The following is a 15,994-nucleotide window of genomic DNA, read 5'->3' as shown; positions in this document are numbered from 1 at the left end:
GGTTTAAGGGGGTCAGGGGGTCGTGCTGGGGGTAGTGTTTTAGTATTCAGGGTAGTTTAGTGGTGTTTGTGTAGTGTAGGGAGTTGTGCTCGGGTAGTGGTTTAGGGTTTAGGGTAGTGTAGTGGTTTTTTGTGTAGTGTAGGAGTCATACTGGGGGTAGTGTTGTGGTGTTTGTATAGTGTACAGTAGTGTTTTAAGGTTTAGGGTAGTGTAGGGGGTCCTGCTGGGTAGTGTTTGAGTGTAGGGACAGGACTGGGGGTCGGGGGGTCGTGCTGGGGGTAGTGTTTTAGGGTTTAGGGTAGTGTAGTTTATATATTTATTTATAAAGTTTTATATAGCGCGAACAAGATCCCGAAGGATATCAGAGCGCTTTACAATAGGCTGGAAAGAAAGACATAAATGCAATAATGACAACAAGTAAGAATAAGAAACGAGAAAGATTGCATAATTACAGTACAATTGAGTCACGGAGAGTAGTACAATAAACATGTATATAGCGGGCTGTGCAGGGTGGCACACTATCCTGTAAAGACCAGCAGTATCAAATACTGGTAGAGTGGTTGTAGGATCAATGACTTCGAGTAGGTGAGCCTATCCCAATTAAGGTAAGAATTTATTCATTAGGAATCTTTTGGCTTCCAGTTTGAAAGCAGTCTTTGAGGAGATTCTGCGTACTTCCGGTGGAAGACAATTCCATATCTTTTGGGCAGCACAGGAGAAAGCTCGGTGACAAGTTCTCTTTTTTTTAAGGATGAGTGGTTTCAATAGGAAAGTGTTAGCGCTTCTTGGGCCTACCACCACTGGATAATTCAAGCTTTTGCACTAAGTACCTGGGAGTTTTGAAGTGAAGGACTTTGTGCACCAGTGCAGCAATCTATACCTGAATTCGAGCTTTAGAGTATGGTGTTTGTGTAGTGTAGGGGGTCATGATGTGGGGAAGTGTTTTAGGGTTTAGGGTAGTGTTGTGGTGTTTGTGTAGTGTAGGGTGGTGTTTTAGGGTTTAGTGTAGTGTAGGGGGGTCGTGCAGGGTAGTGTTTGAGTGTAGTAACAGGACTGGGGGTCGGGGTCATGCTGGGGGTAGGGTTTTAGGGTTTAGGGTAGTGTAGTGGTGTTTGTGTAGAGTATGGGGTCGCACTGGGGGTAGTGTTTTAGGGTAGTGTAGTGGTGTTTGTGTAGTGCAGGGGGTTGTGCTGGCGTTAGTGTTTTAAGGTTTAGGGTAGTGTTGTGGTGTTTGTGTAGTGTAGGGTAGTGTTTTAGGGTTTAGTGTAGTGTAGGGGGTCGTGCTGGGTAGTGTAAATGTAGTGAGAGGACTGTCCCTTACCTTAGAAACTTTTACCATGACTAAACCTTTACCACGCTTGTTTTTGCGTTGTAATGGCATGCGTAGTACAGGCATAGTCCGGGTAAAAGATTGCATTGTAAAGGTATCTCGTTGTAATTGGCAACGCGTATTAACACCCGTGTTGTAATGATACGCGTTGTATTGGTACGCGCTGTAACGAGTGCTATTCCTATTCTAACTTTGCAGGGGTCATAACTCAGGGCAGGTGCTGAACAGTTACTGGGACAATAATTACTGTTCTGACTCTGCAGGGGGCATAATTAAAAGCAGGTGCTAGACAGTGACTTGGGGAATAAATAACTATTCCAAATGTGAAGTGGGCATAACTCAGGGCAGTAACTGGACAGTGACCGGAGGCCTGAATTTCTGTTCTAATTCTGCAAGGGGCGTGATTCACGGCAGGTGTCAGACTGTGATGGAGGACATTAATTACGATTCTAATTCCGCAGGGGGCATAAGTCAGGGCAGGTGCTGGACAGAAACTGGGGGTACACATTAGTATTCTAACTCTGCAGGGGGCATAATTCAGGGCATGTGATGGGCAGTGATTAGGGGCATTAATTATTATTCTAACTCTGCAAGGGGCATAACTCAGGGGGCATAAATTACTAATATAACTTCACAGAGGGCATAACTCAGGGCAGCTGTTAGACAGTTACCAGGGTGATGATTACTGTTCTAACACTGCAGGAGGCATAATCAAGTGCAGGTGCTGGACAGCAACTAGGGGCATAAATTACTATTATTACTCCGCAGTGGGCATAAGTCAGTACAGGTGCTGACCAGTGACAGGGGGGCAAGAATTACTATTCTAACTCCGCACGGGGCATAACTCAGAGCTGGTGCTGGACAGTGACCTGGAGCATTAATCACTATTCTAACTCCGCAGGTGTCATAACTTAGGGCAGGTGGTGAAAAGTGAATAGGGTATGAATTACTCTTCTAACCCAGCAAGGAACATAACTCAGGGCAGGTGATGGACGGCATTGGGATATGAATTAGTATTCTATCTCCGCAGAGGGCATAATTCAAGGCAGGTGCTGGACAAATACCACGGGCATAACTCACTATACTAAGTTCACAGGGGGCATAACTAAGGGCAGGTCCATGACTACGACCGGAGATTAATCACTATTTAAACTCTGCCGGCGACATAAATCAGGACAGGCGCTGGACAGTGACAGTGGGCATGAATTGCTATTTTAACACAGCAGGGGGTATAACTTATGGCAGATGCTGGACAGTATCCAGGGGGTTGAATTACTCTTCAAACTCCACAATGGGCTTAATTTAGGGCAAGTGCCGGACAACGACGGGGGGCATAAATTACTATTCTATCTCTGCACAGAGGCATAACTTAGGTTCCGGAGAGCAAACAGGTATGAAATTCTCTTCTGACTCCACAGTGGGCATGACTCAGAACAGGTGCTGTACAGTGACCGGGAGCATGAATTACTATTTAAATCTGCAGGTGGCATAACTCAGGTCAGGTGCTAGACAGCGACCGGAGGCATTAACTTTGCAGGGAACATGAATCGGGACAGGTGCCAGGCAGGGACCGGGGGCATGAATTGCTGTTCTAATTCTTCAGGGGGCATAACTCAGGGCAGCTGCTGGAAAGTGACAGGGGGGCATGAACTAGTATTCTAACTCCCCAAGGGAACATAACTCGGAGCAGGTGCTGAACAGTGACCGGGAGCATTAATTACTATTCTAACCACGCAGGGCACATAACTGAGGGCAGGTGTAAGCCAGTGACTAGGGGCATGATTTACTATTCTGTGCCCGCACTTGACATAACTTAGAGCAGGTGTCGGACTGCACCTGGAGGCACGAATTACTATTCTAACTTGCAGGAGGAATAACACAGGGCAGGTGCTGTAAAGCGACTGGGGGCATTAATTACTATTCTACGTCCTCAGATGGCATTACCCAGGCAGGGCATGTGCTGGACAGTGACTGGGGGTAGCTATTACTATTCTAACGCTGCAGGGTGCATAACTCGGGGCAGGTGCTAAACAGCGACTGGGGGCATGAATTACTATTGTAACTCTACAGGGGGCATAACTGAGGGCAGATGATGGACAGTGACGCCAGCATGAATTAATATTCTAACTCTGCAGGAGGCATAAAACAGGGTAGGTACTGGGCAACAACTGGGGGAATGAACTAGAATCCTAACTCTGCGGGGCGCATAAACTCAAGGCAGGTGCTGGACAGTGCCCGGGGGCATGAATCACTATTCTAACTCCAAAGGGGTCGTAACTCAGGGCAGGTGCTGGACATTGAATAGAGGCATGAATTAATATTCTGCATCCACAGTGGCAATAACCCAGAGCAGGTGCCGGAATGCAACCGGAGACATGAATTACTATTCGTATTCCGCAGGAAGCATAACTCGAGGCAGGTGCTGGACAGCGACAGAGGGCATGAATTACTATTCAAACTCCGCAGTGGGCATAATTCATGGAAGGAGCCGAACAGCGACAGGGGGCATAAAATACTATTCTGTCTCCGCAGGTGGTATAATTTAGGGCAGGTGCCTGACAGTGAACAGAGATATGAATTACTTTTAATAAATCTCAATGGAACATAAATCGGAGCAGGAGCAGGACAGGGGCCTGGGGCAAGAATTGCTGTTCTAACTCTTGAGGAGACATAACTCAGGGTAGCTACTGAACAGTGACTGGGAGCATTAATTACTATTTTAACTCTTCAAGTGGCATAACTCAGGGCATGTGCTGAACAGTGACGGTGCATAAATTGCTTTTCTAACTCCACAGGGTGATAACTCAAGGCAGGTGCTAGACAGTGACTGGAGGCATGAATCACTATTCAAACTATGCAGGGGGCATATCTCATGGCAGGTGCTGTACAGTGACGGGGGTCATGAATTAATATTCTGGATCCGCCCAGTGCATAACTCAGGGCTGATGCCGGAATTAACCTTTAGATGAGTTCATTGTCAACAGTCATCCAAATTAACCGTTTGTTCAAATTGATTGGTCCACTTTGTTTTAAAAGCAAGTAAAAAGAAAAAGCAAACAAAAATATAAAATGAAATAAATGCACTTTTCTTACAAAATTTTCAGACTGAATCAGTGGTCTTTGGGTTGAGTAAATTTCTGCTCAATACCGTGTTAAAAGCACAAATTATTGCACAGTACTGGCAATTTCTTTGTTCATGGAATTAACCTAGAGGCATAAATTACAATTCAAACTCTGCAAGTGGCATAACTCAAGGCAGACGCTAAACAGCGACTGGAGATATGAATTTACTATTCTAACTCCACAGGGGGCAAAAACTCAGGGCGAATGCTTGACAACAACCGGGGGCATTAATTACTATTCTAATACTGCATGGGGCATATCTCGAGGCAGTGCCGTACAGCGACCGGGGCATACATTACTATTCTAACTCTGCAGGTGGCATAACTCAGGCAGATGCAGGACGCCGACAGGGGGCATGAATTACTATTCTGTGTCCGCTTTGGTCATAATTTAGGGCAGGTCCCGGACAGCAGCTGGAGGCATAAATTACTATTCTAAATATGCAAGTGGCAGAACTCAGGGCAGGTGCTAAACCGCAACTGGGGGCATGAATTACTATTCCAAATCCGCAGGAAGCATAACTGAGGGCAGGTGCTGGACAGCAACCGGGGGCATGAATTAGTATTCTGCCTCTGCAGGGGGCATAACTCAGGGCAGGTGCCGGACAGTGAACAGGAGCATTAATTACTATTAATAACTCTGCGGGGAATATAAATCTGGGCAGGTGCAGGACAGGGACCTCGGGCATAAAATGCTGTTCTAACTATTCAGGGGGCATAACTCAGGGCAGCTGTTGGACAATGACAGGGGGGCATGAACTAGTATTCAAACTCCACAGGGGGCATAACTCGGAGCAGGTGCTGAACAGTGACCATGAGCATGAATTACTATCTAACTGTGCAGGGTACAAAACTCAGGGCAGGTACTCAACAGCGACTGGGGACATGAATTACTATTCTAATTCTCCAGGTTGCATATCTTGGGACAGGTGCCGGACAGCGAAGGGGACACAAATTACTACTCTAACTCCACCGTGGCATAACACAGGGAAGGTACTGGACAGCGACAGGGGGATTGAATTACTATTCTCACTCTGTAAGAGGTATAACTCAGTGCAGGTGCTGGCAAGCAAACAGGGGCACCAAATACTATTAATAACATATATCTTGGCAGGTGCCAGACAGGGACCTGGGGCATGACATGAATTGCTGTTCTAACTCTTCAGAAGCATAACTCAGGGTAGCTGCTGGACAGCGACAGGAGGGCATGAACTAGTAATCTAACTCCGCAAGGGAGAATAAACTCAGGGCAGGTGCTGGACAGTGCCCGGGGTCATAAATTACTATTCTAACTCCGCAGGTGGCATAATTCAGGGCAGGTGCTGAACAGAGACAGGGAGCATGAATTACAATTTTAACTCTGCAGTTGCCATTATTCAGGGCAGGTGCCGGACAGGGACAGGGGGCATACATTACTATTCTATCTCCACATGAGGCATAACTCAGGGTAGGTCCTGGACAGCGAACGGGAACATGAATTACTATTATTAATTCTTCATGGAACATAAATTGGGGCAGGTGCAGGGCAGGGACCTGGGTTATGAATTGCTGTTCTAACTCTTCAGGAGGAATAACTCAGAGCATCTACTGAACTGTGACTGGGAGCATAAACTACTTTTCTAACTTTGCAGGGGACATAACTCAGGGCAGGTGCTAGACAATGACTGAGGCATGAATTACGAATCTAACTCCGCAGGGGGCATAACTAAGGGCATGTGTTGGACAGCAACCGGGGGCATGAATTACTATCTAACTGTAAAGGGGGCATAACTCATGGCAGGTACTGGACAGCGACCAGTGGTATGAATTACTATTCTAACACCGAAGTGGGCATATCTCGAGGCAGGTGCTGGACAGCGCCGAGGGGCATGAATTACTATTCTAACTCCGCAGGAAGCATAACTGCGGGCAGGGGCTAGACAGCGAACAGGGGCATTAATTACTATTCTAAATCCGCAGGGTGGCATAACTCAGGGCAGATGCTCAACAGATGCTGAACTTGCGCTTAACAAGTTATTTCATACATTCATAGGTTTTCAGTATTTAAAACGGATGTATGATTTACCCACTAATCCCTAAACAACAAATTCCTTAGCCACGATGGCTAAACAACGATCAATCCCAAACCACTACTTTTTTTATTATGAGTTCCTAAACCACGAAAATATATTTACATAGCTCATTACATATTTACACCATATTTTTCTTTTAAATCATAATGCTTGACATTTTTTAAATTAAATCTATTAATAGATTAATTTAAACAGTGTATTTGTGGGGGGAGACCCCCACAACCCCCATCTTCCCTTTTTGGCCGAGGCCAAGCATTCCTATTAACCCTGTGCCCACAGACCTAGTACAAAGCTGGCAGGATGAAAGCTGACTACATGACCCCGTGCTCCTCAGAGCCCACCTGCCTGGTGGCTGCAGTGCTGAGTGAATCATGCCAGGGGTCAATGAGCTTGTCAGGCCAGGGGGTGCGAAGGGTAGTGACGTACCATGCAGAGTGTTTCTCTGGAGCAAGGAGTTTTGGGAATGGGGAATGTCAGGCCTTGGCAGTCTTAGATCATTCGTTGTTTAGAATAGTCGTGGGTCTGGAAAGTTGTTGTTAAGGATTGTTCTTGGTTCGGACTTCGTGATTCAGGTAACTCGTAATTAAAACTTCGTGGTTAAGGTTATTTCCCATTTAAAATGTGGTGACAGGTGACAGGTGACTATTAGTTTGCTCAGGATATGAGCGTAAGATAATAGCAGCTGCCAGCTCTTGCAGGGGACATGGTACATGGAACTCGGTAGAACTATGGATGCCAACATATAGTAATCCTATTGGATGTAGACGAGAGATTAATAACCTTAAGTATAAGATAGTTATACGAGACAATGATCTGCAGGTCTGGCATACAATTCATTAATAAACTGGGCTCTGATAATAAAATAATATATACAACTTAAGGCCTTCAAATGTTTAGTGTTACCTTATTAATTTCCTAAAATCATTTCAAAACTTGTGACAGTCTAAGATCTTTACTTACCGTAATGCCTGCAAAGCCAAGAACAGATGAATTCAGGACAATAGACCCACCACTGCAAGAAATGAGAGCAAAAGATGTCTGTGTCGAGTTCTGAAAAGTGGCTACATATTCCATATCCTAGTCAATATTTTGCCAATGATTTTTCTTATATCTTTGATTCCACATTCCTCATCATTGATTCTTGATTAAAGCAATACTTTTTCACATAGTGTGCCGTAACCACTTCAAATTCTCCCACCACAGTTATAGCGTTTTACCTCAACATCATATACCTACCATCAGTATTTATGTCATTACCCACTGTATTTCCATCTATCAGTATCCATCTCTCATTATTTGCTTATTCACCAGTTCTCTGTCCAAGACCCACTAGACTAGATCTCTCACTGGCCACCCTGCTCCCACAATTGCTAATTCCTTTCTTCCCTATCTACCCTTTTTTATCCCTTTGCTCCCTTCAGTCATTCGTCTCAACCTAACCCATGTCCCTTCCTTCGATAATTTTTTTTTCTTCCATACCGCTCTCCCTCCCGTCAGCCTCAATTACTCAGCCCTTTCTTGGGCACAGATGGTTATTTTTTTATTTGCTTCTTAGCCTTGCAAGACCCTTCAGCTCTCTCCCCAGCAGTCCCACTTACAACCTGTCTTTCATGATATTTACCCACGCTTCTGCATGTGAGGGAATGTCTCTTGCACCATAAAAAACATCGCCTTCAAGTTCAAGTTCAAGTTCTGAAACCACAAATAAAAAAGAAGCAATGAAGAGAAAAGCATGACATGCTTACATGAGAGTCATTATATAGAGTAATGAATCTTGCGAACTATGTCAAAACGCACCAAAGGAGAATGATCTACATGAATTATTCTTCTGCCCAGCATACAGCAAACCGAGGAATAAATGGATTAAACCCATTTGCCGTAATCTGAACACTAAGGGGCCCATTATGATGTCGGGCGGATTGCCCCCGCCAGGCTGGCGGTAGCCACCGCCAGCCTGGCGGGCACAATCTGTCCGACATCCACACTCGTTTTCAACCCCGCCATATTAGTATGACGGGGGGGACCTCGGCGGACGAAAAGACCGTCCGCCGCTTTTCTGCCCCGGTTTCCGGGGCTGAAAGGAATACTATGGTGGCGGTGTCTATCAGACACCGTCAGCCATATTATGATGGGCGTCTGTAGGTGCCTTTCCGCGGCCGCACTCTGGGGGTCCCCCGTGGGCCCCAGAGTGAAGGAGAGGTGGGGGGTGCACATGGGGAGTTACCTGTGGTACCCCCCTTCATTTGCATAAACAATGCAGCAGGCACCACGCGGTGCCTTCCACTTTGTTTATGCAAATGCATCAATGCATTTTTAGCATTGTGGCGGGCGGTGCAGAGAGCACCGCCCGCCACAATGCTAAAAATGCCGGATGTGCCCGCCACTGTGGCGGGCACATCCTAATACCCCCTACGGGACCCCCGCCCTTATGGCGGGTGGTCCCGAATTCAAAGTCCGCCCGTCATTCTAATGAGCCCCCTAGAATTTGTATAGAGGCAGAAAGAATACTGAAAACAGATACCTCTCAAAAAATTGTTTTTAGTGTCAGTAGGTTTTTATCTAATGTGAGTCTTGTAAGAGCTAAAGTTGGATTAAGACTGTAATTATGCACATGCACGTTATGGCCTAAATGCTAAAAATTAAACTATGAATTTACTTTTGCATAGAAAAATATTCGAGTTGGTATGCCTATGTGGAAATAACATTGAAATTGTATATAATCATGCGCATATGTAGACTAGGTTAACAAACAATGACTTATGTGCATATTAAATTACCTGTTAGAAAACTTTTATGTCTAGGTTTTAATGTATTTAAATATTTTATTAGTATTTTTTGGTACGGAAAATGCATTACTGATTTTCAGCCCCTACCATGCTGATGCCCTACTATTTATACTCAGAACTGCCACATGTATTTTACAATTGAATGTGCATATTGTTGATGTATCTTTTATGGTTTCATTTTGAACCGAAATAAAGAATAAATTAATGAGTTATTATATAAACGTATAAAATAAATGGTTGTTTCTCAATTCTCAAGAGAATTGGAAGTAATGGTCCCTTTCTCTAAATTAAAATCTTTCGCTATAAATACATTGGTTTATATCTGTGACTTAGCATGTATATGCAATATAATGACAAGAGAAATTAATTCCTCAGGAAACCAAAAATATTCTGTACAAAAAGAATTGCACCCTGTCAAATGCTTTTTGCAATTGAGGCTTACTGTAACTCTTGTGACTCCTGAGTTACTGAACACACCTAGTAAATCAAATAGGGTGCATATGTTTTTATAGCACAACCTTTTTTTAATTAGAGTCTGGATGTGATGGCTACATTTGTGGAATAATCTTCCAATCTTCATACTAAAATGTTAGTAAGAATCTTCAAATCTGCATTAAGTTGCAAGATGGGTCTATAATTAGCACACAAGTCTAAATCTGTATCAGATTTTGGAATTAGTGTTTTAAATATCATATATATCATGATCAGTTTACAACTTTTCTGGGGCCTATCATTTATAATCTTGTGCAAGAAGTGTTGAGAGTTTTATATTGCAATTATTACAGCATTTAGTTGGATAGTCATCCACTAGAAGCGTTTAGCCTTTTTTATGTAGACATACTGTTATTTCAATTTCCTTATTAGTTATTTCTAATATTATTAAAAATGATCTTCTTAAGTTAAAGTTGGAAAATATGCTTCTCCGAATAAGCATATTTTCCAGCATCAATATAATAGTTTATAGTAGTCACCAAATATATTGTCTATACGTTTATCATGGATAATTGTATTGTAATGAAGAAAGATGCACAGTCAGGGTCTTGTAGTTCGCTAAGTATATTTATTCTTGAAGTTACAAAGTAGATTCTAAGTTACAGGAAGATGGTAAGTCCTTTAGATGCTTCAGTAATTGCCATTAGATGTCCCTTAAGTTGCCCCACCAGGAGCAGCCTCCTGGCTGCTCAGCCATCCAGATCAACTGACACTTCACCCATACAAACACACTCCAACATTCTACATGACCTCATCACAAGCTGAGCAGGTAGGCAGAGAACTACTGAAAGGAGAGTGCAGCAGGTAAAAGGAAGACTACAACAAATTGTTTGCCCAAAAAATAAGCAACTGGCACAGTTATACAGAATTATTTTTCTTTCACCAATCTGTTAACTAAAAGTTTAAAGCCGAGATAACCAGTTTCAAGTAGATTTGCTTACTGTATATATTGGACTTGGCCCTTTCTGCAGGGTAAACCCCAAAATGTATGCCTTCACATTCCTGTTTTCTGAACCCATTCTGGTTGGCTTTTCAGGCTCTGCACACCTTACCATCACTAATCAGTGCTAAAATGCTTGCACTCACTTCTTCAAACATGGTAAACTGGGCTTACACCCATTTGGCACATTTAATTTTCTTGTATGTTAATACTAAAGTGGTACTACATGCACCCAAGGCCTGTAAATTAGATGCTACTAGTGGTAATACAGCACTAATTGTGCCACTCACTTAATCTGCCCTTAAATCATGTCTCGGGCCTGCCATTGCAGCCTGTGTATACAGTTTTAAACTGTCATTTTGACCTGTCAAAAATGAACCTCTTCCAAGGCCTGAACCTTCATTTTTAATACAAATAAGTCAAACCTAGTGTAGGCCCTAAATAATTCTCACTGCAGGGTGCAGAGTATTTAAAAAGTTGGGCATATACTTTTAACCTTTACATGTCCCAGTAGTGAAAAACTGTAAATTCATTTTTCACACCTACAGGACCTGCCTCTTCCTTAGAATAATAAAGGCTTACCTTATTACAATTAATAAGTGACAATTTTCAATTAGGAGCAGGTAGGAATATTGAGTTTGTTGTCTAAAGAATTGTAATTTAAAACCCTCTTTAATGGTAAAGTTGGATTTGCGTTGCAATTCTGAAAATGGGAATGGTAGGAAGTTGCCATTTTCTTATCCCAACCTGTCTGTAAAGTCATCCTTAGTTAAGACTATATCTGCGTTTGTAGTGGACTTTATTTCAAATGTGTAATTTTGATTTCTGTATAACAGCAATTGCAGGGGACAAACTAATCATTATCTTGATGATACAAAAATAGAAAATTATTCTGTGCCAGGATCTTTTTAAAGCCTTCAATCTAATGAATCATTTTGGCTATAAAAGTTATAAGGGTTGAAGAAATCAAACACTTTACTATGTTCAATACATTATTCTTAAAAAACTTGCAAACAATCCATCTAATTATTATAAGTAAGAAAAGATTAGTATATTACAACATATATATTTATGCTTACTTAAGGCTGTATTTACAAACGTATAGCGTGTTCATATTTATGTCCAAGTTGCATATGTGTAAATGTGTACTATACTACCGAGGCACGTTCATATAAATCACAAAGCATGCAGATTTGAAATCCTTCTGCTATCTTTACATGGTATGCCATCCTTTTTATAATTTATAAATCACATGTATTCCTTCATGGTCTCTTTGAGCTAGGTAAGGTGTGTGACTGAGTGATCACAGCTCAGAACCCAGTCCAAAAAGTTGTGTCTTATATGCTTTTGAAAAGCCTGGCAAAGACAGCATGGCCCATTACCCAGCAGTTGCAAATCACTTAAGCAATACATGTTTAGCACAGTCAGACTCTGCATGCTTTGGTGTCTTTGCTAAGAGCTGATCAAAGTTACTTGTGTGTTGTTCTTCATGTATTTCTTTAATTCTTTTTTTTATGAATTAGATGGGCAGATCATGTTAGGCAGAAGGTGGGATGAGATGCTTCACTCTCAGTAGACACACAATTGGTGCCAAATAAATATCAGTATTGATGTCGTTATAAAAACCTTTGAAAAAAGCAAGGATCACCAGGACACAAGTTCAGGTTATCATCCACAGAAGCCCACTACAACTTCAGAGTCACCACCAACGCCCACCACCAACTCATCAGAAAAACAAGGAAAAAAGCAATTGAAGACAGAATCTGCACTCATGGACACAACAGCAAAGAACTCTTAAACATCATCAACGAGTTCGCCCAACCCACCAGCGAGTCCACGGACATCCCTTCCTCACAAGACCTCTGCGACAAACTCAGCACCTTTTTCCACCACAAAATCAAGAGCATTTATGACAACTTTGACGAAGACAACCAACACACTGAACCCTCACCAACCACCCCCAACACCCTGAAGCCAGCGATCGACAACTGGACAGCCCTCACCACCGAAGACACACTGAAGACGATGAAGTCAATCCATTCCGGTGCCCCCACAGACCCCTGCCCCCACCACATTTTCAACAGAGCCGCCGACACCATCGCACCCATGCTCTACCACACCATCAACCTCTCCCTGGCAACCGCCTTGTTCCCCTACGACTGGAAACACGCTAAGATCAACCCCCTCCTGATGAAACCCTTGGCGGACCCCACTGACCTCAAAAACTACAGACCCATCTCCTTGCTCCCGTTCCCAGCGAAAGTCCTCGAGAAAGCCATCAACAGCCAACTCACCACATTCATCGAAGAGCACAACTTTCTCGACTCCTCCCAATCCGGCTTCAGAAAAAAACACAGTAGGGAAATCACCCTCCTCGCTGCAACAGACGACATCTGCACCTTACTGGACAAAGGAGAAAGAGCAGTCCTCATCCTTCTTGACCTCTCAGCGGCGTTCAACAGTCTCTCACTGCACCCTTATATGCAGACTCCACGACGCAGGGATCCAAGACAAGGCCCTCGACTGGATCCGCTCCTTCCTCTCTGGCAGAATGCAGGGGGTCAGACTCCCCCCTTTCCTCTCTGAGCCTACACCTACCACCTGCGGCATCCCCCAGGGGTCCTCCCTCAGCCCTATGCTCTTCAACGTCTACATGGCTCCGCTCACCCCCATCGTCAGAACCTACGGACTCAACATTGTGTCATACACAGACGACACCCAACTCATCCTCTCCCTATCCAACAAACCCAACACTGCCAGACACAACTTTCGAGAAGGCATGGAAGCCGTGACCAAATGGATGAAAAACAGCTGCCTACAACTAAACACCAATAAAAAGAAAGTACTCATCATGGGCCCAAACCCCGATGCCTGGAACGACACCTGGTGGCCCCCTTCCTTCGGAAGTCCGTCCGCTTCCACGGACCACGCACGCAACCTGGGAATCATCCTGGACTGAAAGCTCAAAATGGACTGCCAGATCAACTCTGTCTCGTCCTCCTGCTTCCAAACCCTCCGCCTCCTACGTAAGACCTTCAAATGGATCCTCCTCGAACACAGAAAGGCTGTCACTCACGCCCTGTCACCAGCAGGCTCTCTATGCCGAAATGAACAAAAACCTCACCCGCAAGCTACAGAACATCCAAAACTCTACTGCATGACTGGTCCTCAACTTGCCAAGACACTGCCACATCTCCCAGCACCTGCGCACACTCCCCTGGCTCCCCATTGAAGCTAGAGTCACCTTCAAGATGCTCACCCACGCACACAAGGCCCTCCACGACACATGACCAGCATACCTGACAGCCGACTCAATTTCCAGGCACCCCAAAGGACCCTAGGATCAGCCCAGCTCTCCTATGCCATGGTCCCCCGCACCAGAAATACCAGATCTGGAGGCCGCTCCTTCTCCTTCCTTGCAACCAGAGCCTGGAACGACCTTCCTCTCCACCTCAGACAGACAACATCGCTCCCCATCTTCACAAAAAAACTCAAAACCTGGCTCTTCGACAGACCCCCTCCTTGATAGACTGGAACCTGCGAACCCCCCAGCGCCTTGAGACCCTTACGGGTGAGTAGTCACACTTAAAAAACACCTGATTGATTGATCATTCTGAGGTTAGTAAGTAAATTATCACCAAATCAGAAATGGCAGAAATGTGGTATAGAGAACTATATAAAACAAGATTTGTAAATGTAAATGTAAATGTATAGGCATTTATATAGCGCACTACTTACCCGGAGGGTCCCAAGGCGCTTCGACCACTGCAAAACCCTTCCTGGCTTCCCTGAGAGATGGTCCCTTAATGGGTATCTCCAGGCATCCCCGGCGGTCTGGTGGGGCCGTTAGTGAAGATGAGGCAAGCTAATGCCCAGAGTTGCCGAGTGTGCACCGAGGCGAGAGAATTATCGAGTCCGCTGACCCTGGTCCAGAAACCTGCCGCGCCGGGAATCGAACCCTGGTGCCGGGCCGTCCTCTGCTCTCGGGTCTGCCGCCTCTAACCAGTGAGCCACACTACTTCACTTTGTATGATCATAAAGGCAGCACACAGTGAGCTGAGATTACTTTAACCCTATTCAGTGAACTATTCACAAGGTATATTAAAACATGTTAAGCTTGCTCATTTCAGAAGAGATTTCAGAGGCCCACTCAACCATAGGAAGAGCCACGGGAATAATGTGATTCCGTGTCCGTGCTAATTTTTTCATGAAGATGGATTTCCCTCATTTTCTGTACAGTTCATAGTCCGCTGCATAATTTCCAGATTTTAGCAAAAGAAGTTTCTAGCTTAAACGGATCAAAAGTTACTGAAAACACACTGACAAGTCTTGTTGTGAAGCCGAAGGTCATTTATAAAGATGTAGGTAATTGTATTTTACCACTTCTTAAATACCAAATTTTACCGATTCGGTATTTAAGAAGTGGTAAAATAGAGGGGGGGATGTAGGTATTACTGAATCTGTAAATACCGAATCGTTAAGATTCGGTATTTACCGATTCTGTAAATACCGATTCGGTAATGCCCATTGATTCCTATGGGCATTGAAGCCCATAGGAATCAATGGGCATTACCAAATCGGTATTTACCGATTCGGTAAATACTGATTCCAGCAAGGGTGCAGGGGGTGTCACTTTGACACCCTCTAGCACCCCAAATACAGGCATGTGTGCCATGTGGCACACATGTCACATGGCATAGGTGTGCATGCACACATGTGCATGCACACCTGGATTCGGTATTTTACCACCCAATTGGATTGGGTGGTAAAATACCGAATCTGAAAGGCCTTTGGGACTCAGAAGAGTCCCACCTACATCTAGAAGTTACCGAATCGGTAAAAATACCCTTTCGGTATTTTACCGATTCTGTAAATTTACTGATTCGGTAAATTTACCGAATCGGTAAAATTGGCCCCCTACATCCCACAAACCCATTTACCGTTCGGTAACGGCCGAAATCGGCCGTTACCGGCCGGTAAATGGCCACCTACATCTGGCCCAGATAGCCACCTTCCAGATGCTGATTTCTGTTTATGACTGTTAAACTGGGACTAATTAGTCCAAACGTTTGTCTATACTCTGTTAACAAGCGTAAAAATTACAAAATAATCAACCGATACTATCACGGAATGTGATACACCGCATAAATTACATTTTATTGGCACACAATTTGGTCCTCCCTTGCCACATCATTCTAGTGGCTGTGATCATACCTCTGGCTGGGTCTCACTTTACCCATCCAAATAAATAT

At 44.1% G+C, this 15,994-nt stretch overlaps 1 protein-coding gene across 1 annotated transcript in view; it reads right to left on the bottom strand.

Annotated features, from left to right (window-relative positions):
- The window catches only part of LOC147684079 (dehydrogenase/reductase SDR family member 4-like), a 143,755-nt gene that overhangs the window by 48,848 nt on the left and 78,913 nt on the right, over positions 1–15,994 (bottom strand). Inside the window, exons 5-6 of the mRNA XM_086944436.1 lie at positions 8,146–8,216; positions 7,485–7,536 (exon numbers count right to left, since the gene is read on the bottom strand). Of these exons, the coding sequence (XP_086800562.1) occupies positions 7,485–7,536; positions 8,146–8,216 (123 nt within the window). The remainder of the gene's footprint in view (positions 1–7,484; positions 7,537–8,145; positions 8,217–15,994) is intronic.

Source organism: Lissotriton vulgaris, chromosome 11 (genome assembly GCF_964263255.1).
Source record: "Lissotriton vulgaris chromosome 11, aLisVul1.2, whole genome shotgun sequence".
Classification (NCBI taxonomy): domain Eukaryota; kingdom Metazoa; phylum Chordata; class Amphibia; order Caudata; family Salamandridae; genus Lissotriton; species Lissotriton vulgaris.
Note: the sequence above shows the minus strand (reverse complement) of the source record. Positions and strands in the feature narration are given on the sequence as shown.